Raw genomic sequence first — 21,702 nt, 5'->3', positions numbered from 1 at the left:
ACTTTCAAGTCTTCCAGTCAAAATCAATGTGAATTTGGGGAAGAAATGATCCCTCCTCTTGTTGTGGAACTCTCTCATCCATATTTTGCCACCTCCACTAGCTAGCCCAAGTGAGAGCACGCACCTCATGGCGCACTGCACGATATGCTTGCTAAACCATGCACTGAGGGCTGTGAATCTTGTGGTGAACTTTTGCGGCCTGGCCATCATCATCTACTCACTCTGCCTGCTCAAGGCATGGAAGCAAGCAGTTGCTGAATTTGATGCCGCTGCATCTACATTTCCAGCACCATGGTATGTGTGTGCTTGCATATTCCCACATGTCACCTCTAATTATGGGGAGTTTATAGTTTATTGAGGTTACATGAAACGAACAGTATGACAAATGATGATATAAAATAAAAAAAATTGACACCGATCTTGAATTCACTTCCTCGCAGGTTTATTCACATGTTGCTCGGTGTTGGTATCGTTGTTTGCTTCAGTGCCATCGTCGGCCATGTTGTATCCAACTCACTCGAGCCAATTTATCTCTCCCTCGTATCCTTTATTCCTCTGTCATAGATTTAGGTAATATGTCTTAGCTAAAGAAAGTTCAATCTAATCGAAAATCTCAAGAGTGGGGATCACTTTAATTGGTATTTAAGGACTAAAAGATCGATCAAGTTTTATCCTCTTCTCACATCTCGTACTCTCTTTAACAGTTAACGATATGTTTATGATATGAAACTACGTGTGTTACATCTACTTGACCATCTTTAGTATATAGTGTTCATTTTCTTCATCCTTTTCTCTGAAATTGTGGTGATTGTGGCGATTCTCTTTGAGATAGACTGGCCAAGGGTAAGACTCATGAGTCTTGACTATATATATATATCTGTGTGTGTCTCCTGACTTTGGGTCGAGTTTAATTTTTCATTTCTATATTGCTTCAAAACAGGTGATCGCCGAACATTTTGTGGGGAACACCAAATTTGTGGACACCTTCTCGTTCCAGGCATATATTTGCCGCCTGGTAGGAGTTATGATTCTTCTAGCACAGGTATCCATCCATGCATTAATGTTCGATTGTGGAAGTGATGGGACGTTATTGAGATGGATCTTTCAGGTAAATGTGTTGGTGCTAGCAGTAGTTTTAAGGATGATGGGACCTCAACCAAGGAATCATTGCGAAAGAGCAGTAATACATGAATTCGTACACTCATTTCTTGTGGTGAATGGATCCGAATCACCAGCACTATCTTGTTGAACAGGAACTCCATTATCAACTCTCTCTACAATTGTGCAGAAGCATATATTCTTAGCACTTCATTTTGATATTTAATTACAAGATCAACTTTTTCTTAATGTTGAAGAGCAACTTGCTTGTTTTAACATGATCTGCATGCCCAATTGATGCTGTTCATGGCATATAGCTGAGTATTCATTGAAACGACGGCTTGGTATACCAAACCTTTCTTTTACATGTGTAGCCACAAGTTTACAGATCTTTCCACCATGTGATTTATCAGTAACGTTTGAAGTTTGATTGTAACGAGTCTGAATTCCGTATTTCATTTCCAAGGAAATTAAAGAGAAAACTGCTTACTAGCAATTGAAAGTTGTATTTATCTCCAACTATGCAGAAGCTCCTTTAAAGATGAGAAACTTGAGAGACTCCAAGCAGAAGTAGATGAAGGTCCCCTTAGAGTGTGTAAAAAAACACCCAAAGTTTGATCCCACAACGCACTGCCATCCAGGTCCATACACAACATCAAACTCCTGAAACCAGAGAAGAAATGCAGTTTTTGAATTTATATGAAAGCAAGCTTCCATTTCGAACACCTACCTTTTTTTTTAAAAAAAAAGACAAATAAAAAAAAAACAACCTTCTTGATGTGCCCGGCGATGTTTCTGCAATCCATGACGTCGAAGAGGTCGAGAGCTTCGCTGGCGGAGGACATGGCTTGGAGCTGCATCTCCAATGGCATGTCTGTGTCTTGGATCATCGCCTTGCCTTCCAACATCTCCTCTCAGAAGGTTTGCTTTTGATGAAGAATTAGGACGAAGGGACCTCTAAAAATCGGCACAAACTCTTCCTCTTTGTTAAAAAGTGCTTTGGAACGTCCCCACCGACGCAAAAAGACAGGGTGTGGATAAACGAAGTGAGGCAGGAATTAAATGGCCAATTTTCAGTCATGTTAATCCATTGAAACAGGTATAGATATTTTTATTAGATACGCTGGGGTTGCACTTTATATCCCGGAACACAAACGAATCCAGCTCTAATTTTTAGAACCGGCTAAATTAAGATGAACTAGTCGAATTCGAATTCATAACGAAGAATGATGCTTTCCTTATCCACCACAATAATAGAACCACTTTTGACTGGTTGTTTGGATGCTGGTGCGAGCATGACTTGTCAAATTTTGGCACCATTTGAGCTGTAATTATCCTGCGGAAGAATTGAAACCAGCAAGGAGGAGAAGAAAATACAGAATTGTGAGGTTCTCTCCTCCTTTTACCTTGTCAAAATCTTAAGCACAATTCATGACCTTCTCGAAGCAATGAATTATTGAGAATTAGATTAATCCTTTCCCTATCCTCCTCACTGAGATTGAGCCATTCAGACAATATATATAGTAATTATGTTAGAAAGCGCGGCTTTCATATCAGAGAATACACAAAACAAAGCAGTGTTTCAATCGCATAAGTAGAACATAATTTTACAACAACTAGCTCTAACAAATCCATTACAAACATGTTTCTAAGTTACAAATTAGTGCGATCTTGCAGATTCAGAAAACCAGGTAAGCAACCAGTTCTATAGAGCTTGTAAACTGGAGCCACTGCTGGCCTTTGTGGCTGATTTGTGCTGTATAAGAGGGACCAGGGACTGGACTACATCGACCATAAGAGGTCTGTAATCAGCCTCTGGCTGCACACACATAGCTGCGATTGCAGCAACCTGAACAGCTTCTTTCAAGGAATACTGCCCTTCCAGTGCTGGATCCATAACTTGTGCAACCTTCTCGCGATCTGTTAGTTGAGGAAGTGCCTTTGGCAAAGAAAAATAAATGGAATTAGTATATAATAGAATCATACTGCAGAGATACTGATCGAAAAAGGTAGTCCCAATGCAGTGTGGATCATCTACATTGAGAATATATGATGTTTACCCAAGACACTAGAACACTTTCCCCTGGAGGTCTGTTCATGTCGACTGGAACTCTGCCCGTAAGCAACTCCAAGACCACGACGCCATAGCTGTAAACATCTGATTTTGTAGTCAAATGACCTGTTAGTGCATACCTGAAGATAAAAAGAGGAAACTTCAATTAGGCAAGACAGCCAATCCTTTCTTAATTGTGGTTGCTTTAGACTTCACCACAATGTTATTTGAACACAATACTGTGACATTTTGGAATTTTACTCTGGGGCTACATAGCCTTGGGTACCAAGAACTCGGGTCGAAACGTGACCACCTGCTTTTTCAGATCCAAATTTGGCTAGACCAAAGTCAGAAACTTTTGCATGGAAATCTTTGTCCAACAGGATATTACTACTCTTGAAGTCCCTGTGAATTACTGGTGGATTGACTTGCTCATGCAAGTATTCAAGACCTTTAGCAGCCTCAAGAGCTATCTTCATCCTAATCTCCCAATCCAACTTTGACACACCACCAACCGAACCTGAAGATACAATTAATAATGTGATTTTTTTTCCTAGCTTCAAATGGATTTGTAATGGTCTCATGAAAGAATATATTGCCAGGAGATGCTTCTGTTCCCTTTTGCTTGAGAAAAACAAGAACAAGATGTATGTGCGACCCATTTTTAACCATGCATACACAGTTTTTTAACACTTTATAGCTATTTAGGACAAAAACAGCAATTTGAATACACTTTGAGGCTTATTGATTGTCTTTAGAATGAGAAAAATACCGTCAAATATGAACATAAGAGAATCTAAATGAAAAAGAAGAAAATATTACTCAATTTATGGTCCAGAACTGTTATCTTTCTCAAAGTACCTGAAGGCCATTTAAATATTTTGGTCACGTCATCCAAAGTATATGCAACTGCCTAGAATGTTACAAATCATAAGCAACTTGTGTAATTGCATGCACATATATAAGGAATCGATAAGATTGTCAACATCACTGAGTTTCTACATTTTCATCCAGCTATTTGGACCTTAGTTTGGCACTGGTAGACCCTATTCAACAATTTAAAACTTACCCATCTTAATTGAATTGTTCAAGAAAGTACTTAATAGGGATTCACTCTCCTGTTATTTTTGAAGCTGGAGTGCTTAACTTATAAGAATGTACATCCATTAATGTTTTTGCATGCCCATAATGAATATTTAAGTCCCTAGTTAGACTGGCACATATTGCTCAAACCACTCAGTATAACTGGTTCACAAGGACCACCCAAAAAAGAGTGGTCCGGATAACAAGCTTTGGTAGAACAAGGAAGAACAATTATACCAGGCAGTCTGGTATGGTATTCTAAACACTGGTTATATTTATCAGATCAAAATGGAGAAGAAACACATTGCTTAATGAGAATTCTTTTGAAAATATTTATCAATCTTAGCATTGTCATTTCTAGATTTAAAATCTAACTGCCCAATGAGAATTGCTTTGAAAGTATTTATTTTGCCATTTTGTTTGTGGAAAGTGGTACATTGTTAAATTTCCACTATGAAAAGAAAAACTAATCGTATGACTTTCTATAGTCGAGGTAAATTTGTCATCAAGGTCAAATGTCTATTTCATGTAGATAAGTGAAGATTGGGTAAACATATATATCTCAACAAGATATAGATTCAGTAAAGTAGTAAAACTTTTTCTGCTGCACCCCTTGAGGTATCAAATGACACTCCACAAAAAGCAAGTAGCATGATCATGACATCAATCATACCTTGATATGTAAAGACTAGAGATAAATAATTTATTATCATTTAATTCAGAATTCCACATACCATTTTGAAGTCCTATTTCTTTCTTTCCAAATGAAAAACAAAAACAAGCAACACAAGGTAAATCAAGGAATATTAGTAGAGAAATAAGCGCACGAACAAAAGTGGTAGAGGCAATGACTAATTAAGTAACCCAGCTGAACCAACTGCTTCTGCCTTACCATTTCTTTGGCACTATCTATTCTAAAACATAGGCTTTCCCTCAATTGGATAATGATGAATAATGCAATCACAAAAAATGTAAGTAAATAACCCACAACAATTTCTGCAATGATCCTTATATCATAATATCTACCAAAAGGAGAAACAAGCCTTAAAGTTGAGAACTATATCTCCTACAATTCAATACCAATAGCAATAAAGAACCAGAAGAAATTACAAGACATCTTCACAGAAAAAATACCTTGCGTACAACTAGTGGCAGGATACAGATGTTCCTGGAGGCTTCCATTGGCCATGTACTCATAAACCAGCAGCCTGTGACCACCTTCGGAGCAGTAGCCGATCAATGCCAGTAAATACGCCGACCGGAGTCGCGTCAGTAGTTCCACCTATCATCTGATGGCAATTAATTTCATTCCAAAAACAGATCAAGCACAAGAAGGGAAGAACAGGATCCAAACGTTCAAAGAAAGGATTTTTGTCTGGGTTATTAGTAAAAAGGAGAAAAAAAATTTGTTTCGGTTATAAGAGAAATCATCATCACCTCCATCTTGAACTCCTCTTCCCCTTGCTTCCCTCCACTGTCCATTAGCTTGACGGCCACCTTCCGGCCGTCTGGCGGCGGGAGGGTTCCCATGTACACAGACCCGAAGCTCCCACGTCCAATTACATTCCCTTTCCCAAATCCGCTCGTGGCCGCGTGCATCTGCTTGTAGTTGTAGGAGAACACTTGCATTCCTCTTCCTCCTCCTCTGCCGCCGCCGCCGCCGCCACCTTTCCCCGCTGCGACCACAACTTCCACCTCGCTGTCCACATCCTTCGCAACCACGTCACCCGACACCTTCTGGCCGTCATCCTTGAGGGCCTTGCGGCGTCGGGCGACCTTGCTGCGGATGTAGCAGTAGTAACCGAATGCGAAGAGCAGAGAGGCGAGAGCGAGCACCGCGAGGACCACAATCACCACCAGCGTCGCGCTCTCCTCCCTTCGCTCCTCTGCATCCATCGACGGCAACACGGCGCCCGCTGCTCGAACTCGGAGTAAGCGGAAGGAAAGAAGGAGAAGTACAATTCATTGACGAGACGAGACGGAAAGGAAGAAGGTAAACAGAAAAACAGAACAAAACCCACTAACTATTTTCTAATCTCTCTTTTTTATTTCCAGATTTTAATTTTAAAATAAAATCTTTGCGGACGAATTTTTAAGCGACAATTTTCAAACAAATTAAAAGTCCGATAATTTTTTATTTTTCTATAAAATAAAATAAAATACTAAAATTCGAAAGAAAATTTATTTATATCATCATTTACTTCTAGCAAATTTAAATAGGTTAAAAAGTTATGTTTAAATAAACTTTTATATTTTAAGAAAAGTTTATTAATTAATGTAATTTTTAGTCAAAATGGGTTTCTCTTTCCTGAGCGCAGACAGTAGTAGTGCCCGCTGCGGAAAGCTGCAGGCGTTCGAGCTTTTGAGGCTTCGCGTGCGGGCGTCAACTCAGCGAACGAGAAGCCCCGCCGTGGCAACGCGGCACCTCGATGGTTTTATCGATTTTGGTTGGGCAATAAGAGCGTTTGGTGTCCGAGCTGTACAGGGAGGAAGAGGCAGGGGAAGTGGGGCTCTGTCATCTGAAACGACATGGGAGCATCTGCGCGGCATACTGTGCATGTACAGACACGCAGCAGAGGGAATTGAGGAGATGAAGACGCCGGAAAGTGTGCGCTTAAATGACCTTTTTCCCTTCCTTATTTTTTCTTCTTCTTAATTTTAAAAACAAAAACAACATGGAGAATACTTCGTCAGCATTGACGATATTAGAAATCCTCCAAACTCTCACTCGAATACAGAAAGTCTTCAGCTTAAAGAACGAAGGGAAGGAGGAGTTAAAATCAGTGATGCATGGGGTCGGGTCCGCTTGGGCTTAGCCTCTCTGGCCTGTACACCAAGCCAGCCGTCTTCCCCTGCTCCACCGAGCACCGTACTACCGCCTTCCCGGCTTTCGTCTTTCCTGCGTCGACGTTCGAGCCTTCGAGACAGTGGATCGACGGTGAGGATGGTCGATCATGGAGCATCCGGCGAGACGACGACTCTGAACTCCGAACGAGTAACAGCATGAGCATCAAGAAACAAGAAAAAGAGCAGCACATCGAGTTCAACCTCGCCATGAGATCAATATATATATGTGTATGTATGTATCGATATGCCTTCCTGTGATCTCCGGCCAGCTCGATCGAATTACTCCTGCTGAAGCTAGCACAAAGGCACGTAACTAACTACGTCCAGCTTTCACTTCCTTAAATAGCTGCAAAACAATGAGAAGATCTATTCTGAATTCTTTAAATACATATATAATTAATTATCCCAGTCAGGCAGCAATATATATGATTCATGCATGTTTCTGATTCTGTGCCTGTAATAGGAGGATATGATGCATAGTGCAGACCCACGCTCAAGTTGGGAGCGGATGCAGATGGCATTTAGAATCTCAACTACTGGTGCAAATTAACTAAAGAATCTTAATTGCCTCTCAAATTACCAAACTAACCTAACTACCTTTTATATATATGTGTGTGTGTGTGTTTTGATTGGATTTTTATATCTAATTAATTGAGGCAACAACTTAAATATTGTAATTGCCTTACTTCAAGGGTCAATTTAAATATCTTAATTGCCTCTTCAAACTCCCAAACTATCCTGACTATCTTATATATATACATATATCACATCAATGTGATATATGACTAGATTAGGATGAATGTAAAAAGAGTTAGTTTTTTGTTTATTTGATAAACTCTTGTGATGTAACCATAATAATACGTATAATTATATGACTGGATAATAATCCATATATATAGAAGTTGAGAAAAGACTATGTTCAAGGTGTTCTTTCAATGCTGAAGAACACAACTTTTATAGGTGGGGCCGGGGGAGATGTTATTAGTTTGATAAGTTCTTTTTTATGAAGAAAGAAAGAAAGAAAGATATGCATGCAAGAGGTATACATGAAAATCAAATTAAGACCCATTAATTATACAAATATTAATATCTGTCATTTGCTTACCAACAGCTAAAATTACACTATCAAATTGTCCTATGGCTTTGAGGAGAGCCTACGAGTCACGACAATGATAAAGAGAGAGAGCTAAAGGAGCTATAGGCCTACATGTAACACATGCCAGTTCCCACTTTCTACCTTTTTTTCCCCCTCTACTTTCTACTTTACATTTAAGAAATTTCATTTCATTAATTTGGTTAAAACTGAAGGCAAAAGTGCTTCCACTTTATTGGTTAAAAAATCACAAGAAATGTTGCAACTTAGTACAATGCACGGAATAAAGTACAAATCCAAAGTGCTATTAATTGTTAAATTCTTGACCTTACGTAATGCTTGTATATATTTTTTGTTAACCTAGCCATTTAGCAGCTTCTTCTTGTTTTTGTGTGTAAAGAAATAATACAGCTGAAGGTATTGGACGTGGCTAACAGCTAGCTTGATCAACCAGTTCACTTTCTAAAAGTATATAAATGTGGTGGAGGTAACATATATGTAGTGTACACAGGAGATGAATGCATGTATAAGCTTTCTCTGTGGTGTGTTAAGTTTTCTATTGACTCTTGACCAATGGAGGAACAATCCGTTGACTAAGAGTTTTTTAGCGAGTGGATTCTTGCTGAGAATGAGATAGATACTTCCAATCAGAGGTTGGAATTCGAGGTTTTGAGATCTTGGGCCTTGTCCTCCTACATATGATAATTATAAATGAAGATTTTCTAAACATAATCTTTTGACATAAAGGAGTACATTTGTCGTTATTCAGTATAAAAGCTTAGAATTCAAAAATATAAATGTCACTAAGTGCTATGAATAGTACGCTCTCTTCTTTTGCAGAAGAAGAGAGCGTACAAACAAGTCTGACAAATACCTATAATAATTGGAGGAGTTTGGTTCTCTGTAGATTTTAGTGTAGGTGGCCATGGAGAAGGCCGGCCCATACAATCTATATAGCAACTCGATAATATAATCGATTATTAGATTTCCTAAATCTTGGAATTCCATGGGCATCGTTTGCTTGGGAGTAGGGAATGCTCGTACCTACAGTGTGTGACCTTCTGCTCAGAGTAATGGCGGATTCCCATGCACGTCCACTTCAAGGTCGTTTTGCAGAGAGAAAATTTCTCCTCTCTTCGCAATTATTGTCATTTGGACACTGCACGCCGGCCGTTTCGCATGCTTGTCTTTTATTAACATGAATTACTGCGCAGCGCAGCTGCAAAATATCCATGCATCAAGCTGCGTGGTTGGGCTCAGGGTTACTGATGCTCTTTCGTTATCAACTATAGAACAAAGTTGACACCTTTCCCATTATGGAATGAAGAATCGCAGTAGATTTTTTTGCTCCCTTAGGAGTTGAATTTAGCTGGTAGGCTTTTTTGCTACTTGGCGACTGATTGATTGGCTTGAAAGGGACGGGAGAGGGAAATTGCAAGTGGATCTTTGCTTTTGACTCGAGCCAGGCGCAATAAAGTTGGATAAGTCCCTTTCCAATTTAAGACTCTAAAATGAAAGATAGAGAAGCCAACGAGGAGAGGATATCAATGTGGATATACGTTGGAATGGATGAGTTGTTAAAGTCATCGTCTTCGAGTTGTTAGTCCCCTGCGTTTGTCTGGGAGCTCTGCAATTAATTGATTGAGCATTTTGGGGCTGGATGTTATTGCTGCCGCCGCCAGCCGCTCATCTATAAATTAGTCGTCCGAGTTCTGTTCTGATTTCTGCTTTTGAATTTGAGGTGATGAATTAATTTTGCAGTTTTCTATATCTAAGGTGCAATTCTGAATCGATTTGTTTCAGGGATCGAAGCCGAAGAAGAATCAGTGGAAGATCTCTTGTGGCTGTGTCGATTCATGGAAGAAGGTAATCGCCGATTCAACCGGAAGCAATGCCGGCGGGCGCTGACCGGCGACGCCTTGGAGGTAAACAGCGGCCGCATTGTTCGGTCCAAAGAAAGCAGGGACAGGCACAGCAAGGTGTTGACAGCCAAGGGTCTGCGCGATCGCCGCCTGCGCCTATCGGCGCACACCGCCATTCAATTTTACGACGTGCAGGACCGCCTCGGCTACGACCGCCCTAGCAAGGCCGTCGACTGGCTCATCCAGAACGCCAAGGTTGCCATCGACAAGCTCATGGCGCTGCGCGGCCACGGCCACGGCCATGATGAAGGCGACCGTGAAACGCTGACGCAAGAGGACGTCAGAATGATACGGTGGAACGCGACGGCCAACCCCTGCAACGCCGGCGGCGAGGAATTCGTTTACAATGTGGCACTGCCGTCGTTGCCGGCGGCACTGCATTTTATAAACAGGGAACCCCTTCAGTCCAGTAGTTGGCCTTCTCTTCTCGGATGGGCATTGAAGAGATGTGACACGAACTAACACACCCCGAAATTCGCCGAATGACTTTCTTGAGACTAGAATAAAATATTCACAGCGGAAATAAACAATCAAAAGAAAGAAATAACACCGAGATTTAACGTGGAAACCTCCTCAATGTGAGGAGTAAAACCACGGCCTAAGACACCACCAAAAACCTTCCACTAAATCAACAAAGAAGTGGGTACACAAGTGTTCTTCTCTAGCCACCAACAACCAGCACATAAACTTCTTCTTCTACTCAGCGTAACATCAAGAACTCGTCTTGGTAATCATACGCATAACAACACAAATAGAAGAAGTTAAAATCAAGAATACCGAATCTGACAGTTCCGAAATAGGGACGAAATCACCAGCTAGAAGACTCCAATAACGATCTCCACCGTTCAGAATGAAGAACCTCAAGTTGAGAATACTCTCTCAAAATTTCAGAAAGATCCAACGGTGCAATTGGCGGCAACACCCGGTTAAGTGAACGTCGCGCAGGCTGAAACAGTGCTGCACGAAATCTGTTTTTGCGGCTCCCCCTTGGCTGCGTTTTTCTCTCCTGTATCATCTCAAGATAACCCTAGATGACCCCTTAATATAGATGAGGGTTTGGGCTTCATCCGTGTAAAGAAACACGGGCTTGGGCCGCTCTCACATAGAGAGACCAACCCAACAAATCTCCCCCTCTTGACTATGTGGAGGGGCTCGCCGAACACCGGCGACTTGACGACAAGCAATAATCCTTTCTCTTGAAAGCGCCTTCGTCATCATATCCGATCCATTATCATCGGTGTGGATCTTCTCAATATGCACTGCTTTAGAATTCACAACATCTCGAATCCAATGATATCTCATATCTATATGCTTCGACTTCGAATGGAAGGTTGAATTCTTTGCAAGATATATGGCACTTTGATTATCACAAAAGAGGACGTACCGTTCTTGATTGAATCCAAGCTCTTGGAGAAAATTCTTCATCCATAATAGTTCTTTGCACGCTTCCGTGGCAGCAATGAATTCCGCCTCGGTGGTAGATAGTGCAACACATTTCTGAAGCCTAGATTGCCAAGAAACAGCTCCCCCTGCAAAGGTAATCAGATAACCTGATGTCGACTTACGAGTGTCAATATCTCCAGCCATATCTGCATCTGCATAGCCAATCAACTTTGGCTCACCACCTCCGAAACATATACCATAGTGTGCGGTACCACGCAAATATCTCATAATCCATTTCACCACATTCCAATGCTCTTTTCCAGGATCAGATAAGAATCGACTCACCACGCTAACAGCATGCGCTATATCAGGTCTCGTGCACACCATCGCATACATCAAACTACCAACAGCAGAACTATAAGGAACCTTTTGCATGTACTGCCTATGCTCATCAGAAGAAGGACAATGATCGTGGCTCAACTTAACACCAGAAGGAAAAGGAGAACTTACTGCTTTAGCATTTCCAATATTGAACCTTTCCAACACTTTGTGAATATACCTCTCTTGTGATAAGAAGATCTTCTTCTCTTCTCTTCTTCTGATAATTCTCATGGCAAGAATCTGTTCTGCAGGACCTAAGTCTTTCATAGCAAAAGACTTGTTCAATTGCTTCTTCAACTGATTAATACGTGAGATATTCTGGCCAACAAGAAGCATATCATCCACATATAACAGAAGAATAATGAAGTCATTATCACCAAACCTCTGAAAGAAGACACAATGGTCTGTATTGGTTCTGGTGTAGCCATGCTCCCCCATAAAGGACTCAAATTTCATATACCATTGCCTTGGGGCTTGCTTCAAACCGTACAGACTTTTGTTGAGCTTGCATACAAACTCTTCTTTTCCTTTTACTATGAAACCTTCAGGTTGTTCCATGTAAATCTCTTCGTGCAAGTCACCATGAAGAAAGGCAGTCTTGACATCCATTTGCTCAATCTCCAAGTCAAGGCTGGCAGCTAAACCCATCACAACTCGAATGGATGACATTTTCACAACTGGAGAGAAAATCTCATCAAAATCAACTCCTTTCCTCTGACTGAAGCCCTTTACTACCAATCTTGCTTTGTATCGTGGCTTAGAGTTAAGTTCATGCTTTATCCTGAATATCCACCTGTTCTTCAAAGCACGCTTACCCTTAGGCAACTTCACTAAATCATAAGTATCATTATCATGAAGTGATTTCATCTCATCATCCATAGCACGAACCCATTCTACCTTTTGCTCACTCTCCATGGCTTCTTCAAAATATTCTAATCCTTGCTCTAAACTTTATTTTTGCATAATTCTCATGTAAACATTAATTATCTCAGATGCAACAAGATAACCAAACAGAAAAGGATAGAATATCGATCCAATTAACCTCATAGACTCATCTTGCCAAACTACAACACTACAATAATAAAAATTTTAATTCCATTAACAAACTAGGATTATTATGGAAATAAAAAAATAAGCCTAAATAAAAAAATAAATAAAAGTTATTGAATATAGAATAAGATCATAATTATTAAAGTTGCATATTAACCATCAATCCAACCGTGCATCCATCAACATAACGTTTTTTTTTTATTTGACATATTTCTCAGTATAAAAACTGGAAGACAGCATCTTCCCAAGCATAGTTAAAAAAATTATAATATCATCGAGATAAGGAAATATAAAACCAGGAGTGCTATAATTACCAGTGGCGAATATTATGCAGTTAAAAATGAACAAAACAACAATTCTAACAAAGTCATCAATGTCCCTCTCATCATCATTTCTTGTAAGTAAAAGTAGTTTTTCATAAATATCTTTTCGATAGACATTGGTGACTTTACCACCAAAATGACGCTAAGAGACTGAATTTTTATAAACCAATATATAATTCATGTGTATTTGGTTCGAAGATCATGGTTGGGCATTCCATACCAACTATATCGATCCCTTAATCATGTTTGAGTGTATGTTGTCCACTTAGGTTAAATCCTTCAGCATTGCACTCAACTGATACTTTTAATCAGCTGACTGAACTGATATCAGTCGACTGATTCAGATATTCAGTCGACTGAACATGATCCTAGTCCACTATAATTTGTGTCCAGTTGACTAACCCCGCACAGAACCAAATTGGACTCGACTGGAAGCTCATTCCAGCCATTCTTTGTCGTAGACCCACCTTCAGTCGACTGAGTTTTAACTATAGTCGACTGATCTCGAACAGTGACGAAACTGACTCGACTGGGATTATATTCCAGTCGACTGGAGCTATTTCTGGATCACCATTAATGAAGGATCTCGAATGTCTTCTAGTGTTGGGGTGGTCTTCATCTTCTCGGCTTCCACGGAGATGGGAGACAGAGTAGTTATTGGGGTAATTGGAATTATGTCATTGCAATTAGCAATTGGAATGATTGAAGGAGGAGAAGAAGAAGAGTCGGTTAAGCGTCTGGCGCGCTCTGCCTCCTATGCCCAATTTGTTCTGGCGACGGCGTCGGTCATGAGGGCGGCGCACGTAGCCTGCGCCGAAAGGAGCCCCAGCCACAGCCCCGGCAAGCCCATTTTTTCGACGAAGCTGAGGAGGATTGCCACCGGCATGCCGACCAAGTAGAAGGAGCCAAGGTTGATGTTGGTGCCGGTGGCCGGGCGGGCGCTGCCGTGGAGGACGCCGCAACCGGCCGTCTGTGGGCAGTTTCCGAGCTCACAAAGACCGACGATGGGGAGCGCGAGAGTAGTGAGGTGGAGGATTTCGGGGTCGCGGGTGAAGAGGCGTCCCCACTGGTGGCGCATGGAGGCGGTGAAGGCGGTGGCGGCGAGCGAGGCCGAGGCCGAGGGCTACGGCGAGGGCGGCAGGAGTGGCGGCGCGGGCCTTAGCCGGGCGGTTGGCGCCTAGGACGTTGCCCACGCGGGTGGAGACGCCGAAGCTGAGCGCATTGGGGAAGACGTAGACGAGAGAGGTGGTCTGGATGAGGATGCCCATGGAGGCCACGACATCGCGGGGGTGCGCGAGCAGGCCGTTGAGGAGGATCATCAGCTCGTACCACCACCACTTGAGGCAGACGGAGACACAAGACGGCGCCGCAAGGCGGAGCAGCGCTGGCCACCCGCGGAAGCACTCGCCGGAGAGGAAGCCAACTCCACCACCGGGACACGTATCGCGGTAGGATCTAGAGAGAAGAACGAAGAGGAGGAGGCAGACAAGGAGGTTGAGGTTGGTCCACACCATGGCTGCCGCCACGCCAGCTATGCCAAGGCGGAGGCGAACTGCGAGAAGGTACGTAAGCGGGCCATGGAGCGCCACGCAGAAGGAGGAGCAGTAAGTGACTGGGAGGGTAATGTTCTACGAGCGGAGGAAGACGCGAAGCGGGTGGAGTAAGGAGAGGAGGAGGAGGAGGTCCGGCGAGGTGGCCGCGACGAACACCTGCGTTGCCGTAGCAGTAAGTGACTGGGAGGGTGATTATCTGTCTTTTTTTATTAAGAAAAGGGGGAGAGGGAGGGTGATTATCTATCTTTTTTTTTATTATGAAAAGGGGGAGAAAAGGAGATTGAAGCAAGAGAAGGGGTAGACTTGTAAATTCATGAATTGGGGGAGTTGAAACTAAGTTTAGGAAGTGCATGCAAAGAAAAAGTTGGATGGGGACTGATCACAAAGTCCAGTTTGCAATTGGGGAGTTTTCTCCAATTTACCGTTAAATTAACTCTAAATTGATTAGAGTTTCTTGGTGATATGACTTTTCATTTAGGATGGTTTTACTATTCTTGTAGGACCTTGAGCGATTATAGGACTTTCGTATTATATGAGGTCATATTTCTGGGGGTTCTAGGATTTGACCTGCGATTGATCAGGTGGGTAATTTACTGTATTTGGTTGATACAGTTCATTTCCTCTCTTTCAGTGCATGATTTTATTGTAGTTATCGTAGTTGATACCTAGATTATGTTCCTTACTATTACTTGGATACTTCTTACATTATTCATGTTTATACTATGCTTGCCCTTGTTTCGATTGATCTTGGATTATCATTCTTGACTACTGTTCTATCCTTGTTTATATCATCGGTGACCATTAGAGGTTATAGTTTTATTTACTTATGATACCTGTGATCATTAGGACCCTATACCTACGCATGTTGATTAGCATGGTAGTTGAAGATTACTATGATTTGATCATCTTATCATGATACATGATGACGATTGTAAATCCCTTGTGGGTCTATCGTGATGGTAGTTGGCCTTTAGTGGCATTATTATATAGGTGGTTGGTATACTCTATTTCCATCTTGTTGATGGCGACTGTATGACAGTGTACGCAGTCGATGGCTGTATGACAGTGTATGCAGCCGAGTCGATGATCTGCCTCGACACCAGGAAGGGGTGATACTCGGAGAGTACATGGTTGGTACGTCGGGGATGAGTATTAGAGGACAGATATCGGCCATAGTATATGTAGCTTATCATAGCTACTGGATCACCGGACTACTTTGTTGTAGGGCGCGGAGTACTGATCCCCGATGCCGGACATTCTCAGACTCAGATGCTTGCACGAGTTCTGTAGTGAGTGTGACAGTTGCATCATGCATATGCGCATCATGTGCTTGATATATATATATGTATTGGACCGCACTGATACTGCATTTTGATGGTCTACTTGTTTGACTCTTGACTGTTGCACTATGTTTGACATGTCATTCATATGGTGCATTACATGAGATCTATGTTAGTTGCTATTTATCTGCAGATATATTCTTGATACCTTGTTGACCTTTGGTATGTATCTATCCTTTTGCTTTTACTTTATTCATTCACTTTCTTTCTGTATTACCCACTGAGTATTTGTACTCACATCTTTGGACCCTGGGATTTTTCTGTCTTCCCAGATATCAGGTAAGAGCTTACAGAGGATGCCAGAGATCTGCCAGCTATGTCATCTCACAGTGAGGACTTCGTATACATGTGTGGGTGTTGTTGTGATGTGGTATATGTATATGATTGGTTTACTTTCCGCAGTTTCGGATTTTCGACTTCGTATCGATGATGCTAGTGGATTTTCATGTGTGGTACTTTTAGACTTGTGTCTATTGATGTGGATTTTATTGGGTTTCTATTTCCGCTCGTATTATTTCAAGTTTTGCATACTTGTCGAGTTTATTCGCTAGTAACTGTGTAGAATCAGAAATTCTATTTGTTATGCTTATGTAGGATGTGTATGTGGCCGTGTGGGTCACCTTTTATTTATGTTTTGTTATGTATATCCATATTTTGTAGTATGGATAGGCCGTGTAGGTCTTTATATGTGTTTGTATACAGGAAATTGTCATGGATATTGGAGAGATGCTGCCAAAATTTTTCGGAGGGCTATCTTCCGGATCGTGACACGTGATGGTACTCCTAATAGGTTGAAGGTCATATCAACAGGTCATCTTGCAAATAAGACATATCTTGTCTAGGAAAAATTTTGGAAATGATACCTTTATTCCCATGTCTTCCAGCTACTTTGTCACCTACTTTGATTTTACGTTTTTGTGAAATATATACACGAATCATTTCTAAATTATAACTGGAATCCCTCCTTTTTCAGATCCATCTCACATCAATAATGCACCCTCTTCTGTCTATTGGTAGTTTTAGAGAAGTTTCTTTTGCAGTGGATACCTGAATTCCAAGAATGGCTCTTAATAATCTATTCTCTGGAGCATACGAGGATTCGTTAGCCGACTAAGGCCTTAATTTTCCTATTAAAATGTCACCTGTTTCTACCCAAGATCCCAGCATCACAACTCCATTTCTGTCTAAATTGCGGAGTAAAAGCCTCTAGATGTGGTATTTCCCTAGTGATTCTTTCAGGTCCTTGGTGATGTGAACCCAAAGAGAAAAATCGAAAGAACCCACAACGAACTGAAGAAAAAAAGAAGGAAAGTCTAAATTGATAAGAAAGATGAATAGAACTTCGATCTGATACTTAGAAAAGTCGAACCTTGGTATAGATGAAAAGGGAAGATGCCACAACCTTGGGGATGGAGGTTGATAAGTCTTTGAACGCCACAAGGGGATGCCTTGATAAGTTCTAGTTCAATGAAGAACCAACAAGTGAGAGTCTCACCATGCTTTAGATTGAAAATATGTCAAAAGATACATGTGTATTTATAGCTATAGAGTGACCTAAAAATCCTAAAAGGCCAAAAGGAAGCCCATTTAGTAAAGGCCTATGTAGACTACTTAGCCATTTTAAGCTTATGAAATCATTACAACCCAAATAAAACTAGAAATTGAGCCTACATATCTCTACTACATAAACATGAGACTAAGCTGCATCCAAGGTTTGAATTAAGTTGACTAAGCCGCATGACTTGCTCTTGGTCAAACCTTCTTCAATTGTAACTTTGGCCTTCACATCTTCAATTAACACATTAAATGCTTCCTTCATCTTTTTAGCCTTAGCTCTTCTAATTGGGCCTCCATTATTGCATAATGGATCATCAACAACATCTAGAGTGGGTTGAGTATGATCCATATTAGGGTTCGAATCCTGGCGAAGCCAGGCAATACCCTCCTGCGTCATGACCAACTGCAGTTTCTCAATTTACCTCCTCATAGATGGTCGTGGGGCCGACCGTGTGGGGCCGCTAAGGTGGCGGATCCACCTTTTGCAGAAGAGTATGATCCATATTAGTTTGTTGGGCAACTTGTTCACTTGGTTTGACTCCATCATTCCCCCTCCTCAAAAGGATTCGTCCTCGAATCTTGATCACCTATATCAAAGGGAGAAAGATCAGAAACACTAAAAGTAGCACTCACATTATACTCACCTGGTAACTCAAGCTTGTAGGCATTATCATTGATTCAAGCAATGACTTGAAATGGTCCATCGCCTCATATATGCAACTTAGAAAGACGTTTAGCAGGAAATCTTTCCTTTCTCATATGAACCCAAACTCAATCTCCTGGTTCAAAGACCACTTTCTTTCGTCCCTTGTTGGCTTGTGTAGCATATTGTTCGGTCCTCTTTTCAATTTGCAACCTCACTTTCTCATGCATTTGCTTTCTTTTCTTGTACCATCTAAATTAGCATGCTCAGAGATAGGCAAAGGTGACAAATCCAATGGAGTTAAGGGATTGAACCGATATACCACGTCAAAAGGTGAAAAATTAGTAGTAGAATGCACAGATCTATTATAAACAAATTCAACATGTGATAAATAATCTTTCCAACCTTTTAAATTCTTTTGTATGATAGCTCGCAATAAAGTAGACAAAGTTTGATTTACTATCTCAGTTTGTCCATCTGTTTGTGGATGACATGTTGTAGAAAACAAAAGTTTTGTTTCTAACTTTTCCCAATAGGTTTTTCAAAAGTAGCTTAAGAACTTTGTATTACGATCAGAAACTATGCTTCTTGGTACTCCATGAAGTTGCACGATCTCCCTAAAGAATAAATTAACAATATAGTTAGCATCATCTATTTTTTTACAAGGAATAAAATGAGTTATTTTAGAAAATTTGTCCACAACAAAAAAATAGAATCCATATCTCGTTTTGATCTAGGTAAGCTTACAATAAAGTCCATGAAAATATCCGCCCAAGGTTCACTAGGAATTGGTAAAGGTGTATACAATCCATGAGGTAAAGATCTAGATTTTGCTTGTCTACATATGATACACTTCTCACAAAACTTGACTACATCTCGTTTCATGTGAAGCCAAAAGAAATGCTCAACCAAAACATCTAGAGTTTTTCTTACACCAAAATGTCCCATTAGTCCTCCACCATGAGCCTCTTGGACCAATAATTCTCTCAATGAACAATTAGGCACACACAACCTATTGACCCTGAAAAGAAATCCCTCATGCCTATAAAACTTCCCAAATGCAACATCTTCACAAGCTTCAAATACATTTCCAAAGTCAAGATAATTAAAATATAGATGCCACGCCCCGGGAGACGGCTGTCCAAAAATTTCGGCAGCATCTCCCCTGTAACAATTGCATTTTTTTCCTGAATACACATAAAATAAGACTAACATGGCCACCATAAGGCCTACACGGCCACAATCTATACACGACAAAGATACTCACAACTATTAAAAATGGAAATAATAAACACAACTATTATTCTATAGCATGCATATCACAAACAGAAACATATACATATATGAAAATCCACAAGACAAATCAAGTTATGAAAAGTAAATACTAATATCGAAACAAAACCAAAATTTGTCGAAGTCATCTCGACAAGGGACTAGCAGGGCGGCTCTCCAAACTGACATCAACCTGAAAAGAATGAAATCAACGGGATGAGTTCAACGAACTCAGCGGATATCTAGTAGACATGTATAGTAAACTATTCCTAGCAGTAATACTCATATCAGTACAGTCTACTGAAAGGATAGTAAGAAATGCAAAACTAGAAGAATGGAAGAACTGTACATACCTGAATCACCTACCAAAATGCATCAGGCCCCTGTATGTGCATGTCAAACATATGCAGCAAGCATAAATAAATGCAATCCATGCAGTATGCACATGATGCAATGACATGGTCACCTCTAACGCCAGTCAGCCACCGTCACCACGATGGTGAGGTCGAGTGGGTAGGACTATGACAACTGTGCACTCTGCCATCACTGCTTCTGAGTGACCGAATGGACAGGATACTGTCGGAGTACACCTATCCTCCTACCCCAAGTAATATGGGGAAGCAATGCTCTCATCTCTTCGTCTCATAATGCGAATGAGGGATCCCTGTCATGCTACCATGCTACGGAACCACTACCCCTGAGTGGCCGAGCGGAGCTCTAACAGAGCAACTACACACACCCTCCTGATGTACCATTAACCCATGAGTGGCAGTGTGTGCAGATCATGTAACTGGCGATGGACTCAACTACAAAGGAGCCGATGATCGTCAGCATGCAATCATGCAAGGATGGTGCATGACGCTAATGCATACAAGGTATATCTAGTGGATAGATAATGCCCAATAAAAAACGGTATATCACTACTCTGATGAATCTATATACACATGCAAGTATCAATATGTTAAGGAACTAAACAGATATCAGGTAAAAATGATATGCAACATATATAAGCAAGTAGTGATATACCAGGGCATATATAAAAGCATAAAAGGGATTACGACCAACTATAATAAAACTATACATGTCAAACAACTTATCTAAAATGATAACACAAGATATCCGCCTTCCGATTGTCGTATCAACAAGGAAAATCTCCGTCTAGAAATCCGATTCAATGTCCTGTAATTAGAATAAATAACATTTCTAATTATATATATATATATATATATATATATATATATATATATATATATATATTCTATCAAATATCCTTAGCTGATTTAATCTAGCTTCATCAACTTGCTTTATACTTCCATCTTTAATACAAATAAACATGCACTTCTCTTGCGTACAGTATGAGTTTACAAGCATATATTTTTGTGCATAACCTCTCACTCACTAAACATATTTATTATTTAATATCCCGAATCTTCTCTTAAATCATGCATCTTTACATAATTAACTTAAGGCCAAGACCTATCCTGTTACTCCCAAATACAAATGAATGGCTTTCGCGATAAAGTTGCCATTAAAGTCCTATTTGTATCAGTTCAGACAAAAGCGTGTCCTTATGCTAGCATTTCTGGAAGACTAAGAAGACCTAAAATTACAAGACAATTATTTCAATAATCAACCCAATCAAAACTAACCGAATTAAAGCCTTCTTAGCTCAAATAAGAAGTGCTTGCCCTAGATCCACCCTTATTCAGTAGTTCCACCTCGCTACCAAAACCCAAGAAAACCCTCTGAGATCTCTCTTCGTTATGCCGAATCAAAGCAACCCTCAGTAATCCAACCAAACAGAAAATATCCAAAAATGAAACAAGATCTCACCTCCGTCCCGTTGTTCAACGACGACTAGGGAAGGAAGCGACAGAGGGTTGCAGCTAGGGAAGATCGGCAGACTAGAGCACATAAGAAGAGGAAGAGGGAGAGGTGTTGGCTTCTTCTCCGCGCGACGGCTCTTGATCCGTGACCGACGGCCGGCGCTGCAAGTTCGGACATAAAGGAGGAGGTGACGATAGTCGAACGATCGCGGAAAAAGGAGAGGGCTTCGTTTCCACAAGGAGAAGAAAGGCTTCTTCGACTCGGCGGAAGAAGGAGA

At 40.9% G+C, this 21,702-nt stretch overlaps 4 protein-coding genes and 1 pseudogene across 5 annotated transcripts; 2 read left to right on the top strand and 3 right to left on the bottom strand.

The window, feature by feature from the left end:
* The first annotated feature begins 93 nt into the window (after positions 1-93).
* LOC141846255 (tetraspanin-19-like) lies at positions 94-1,347 on the top strand. 2 transcript variants are annotated; one of them, XM_074734266.1, is made up of 5 exons: positions 94-294; positions 441-504; positions 763-843; positions 941-1,042; positions 1,109-1,347. In XM_074734266.1, the coding sequence occupies exons 1-5, from the start codon at positions 128-130 to the stop codon at positions 1,247-1,249; spliced, it is 555 nt and encodes a 184-aa protein (XP_074590367.1). In that variant the 5' UTR covers positions 94-127; the 3' UTR covers positions 1,250-1,347. The 2 variants fall into 2 exon arrangements, with proteins under 2 accessions (XP_074590367.1, XP_074590366.1); XM_074734265.1 differs by having other exon boundaries at positions 441-540.
* Positions 1,348-1,396: 49 nt separating this feature from the next.
* On the bottom strand, positions 1,397-2,148 carry LOC141846257 (uncharacterized). Its single transcript, XM_074734267.1, has 2 exons — positions 1,869-2,148; positions 1,397-1,761 (listed from the first exon to the last, which is right to left on the bottom strand). The coding sequence occupies exons 1-2, from the start codon at positions 2,004-2,006 to the stop codon at positions 1,618-1,620; spliced, it is 282 nt and encodes a 93-aa protein (XP_074590368.1). The 5' UTR covers positions 2,007-2,148; the 3' UTR covers positions 1,397-1,617.
* Positions 2,149-2,774: 626 nt separating this feature from the next.
* LOC141846728 (putative serine/threonine-protein kinase PBL23) lies at positions 2,775-6,130 on the bottom strand. The gene is made up of 6 exons (XM_074734767.1): positions 5,935-6,130; positions 5,672-5,871; positions 5,381-5,516; positions 3,413-3,671; positions 3,159-3,291; positions 2,775-3,037 (listed from the first exon to the last, which is right to left on the bottom strand). The coding sequence occupies exons 1-6, from the start codon at positions 6,128-6,130 to the stop codon at positions 2,804-2,806; spliced, it is 1,158 nt and encodes a 385-aa protein (XP_074590868.1). The 3' UTR covers positions 2,775-2,803.
* Positions 6,131-9,788: 3,658 nt separating this feature from the next.
* Positions 9,789-10,599, top strand: LOC141845813 (transcription factor TCP2-like). The gene is made up of 2 exons (XM_074733816.1): positions 9,789-9,915; positions 9,978-10,599. The coding sequence occupies exon 2, from the start codon at positions 10,031-10,033 to the stop codon at positions 10,556-10,558; it is 528 nt and encodes a 175-aa protein (XP_074589917.1). The 5' UTR covers positions 9,789-9,915; positions 9,978-10,030; the 3' UTR covers positions 10,559-10,599.
* A 3,122-nt stretch (positions 10,600-13,721) lies between these two features.
* The window catches only part of LOC141846554 (protein DETOXIFICATION 48-like), an 8,184-nt pseudogene continuing 203 nt past the window's right edge, over positions 13,722-21,702 (bottom strand).

Source organism: Curcuma longa, chromosome 15, assembly GCF_044706935.1.
Source record: "Curcuma longa cultivar G26 ecotype Majalengka, Jawa Barat chromosome 15, ITB_CL_G26_1.1, whole genome shotgun sequence".
Classification (NCBI taxonomy): Eukaryota; Viridiplantae; Streptophyta; class Magnoliopsida; order Zingiberales; family Zingiberaceae; genus Curcuma; species Curcuma longa.
Note: the sequence above shows the minus strand (reverse complement) of the source record. Positions and strands in the feature narration are given on the sequence as shown.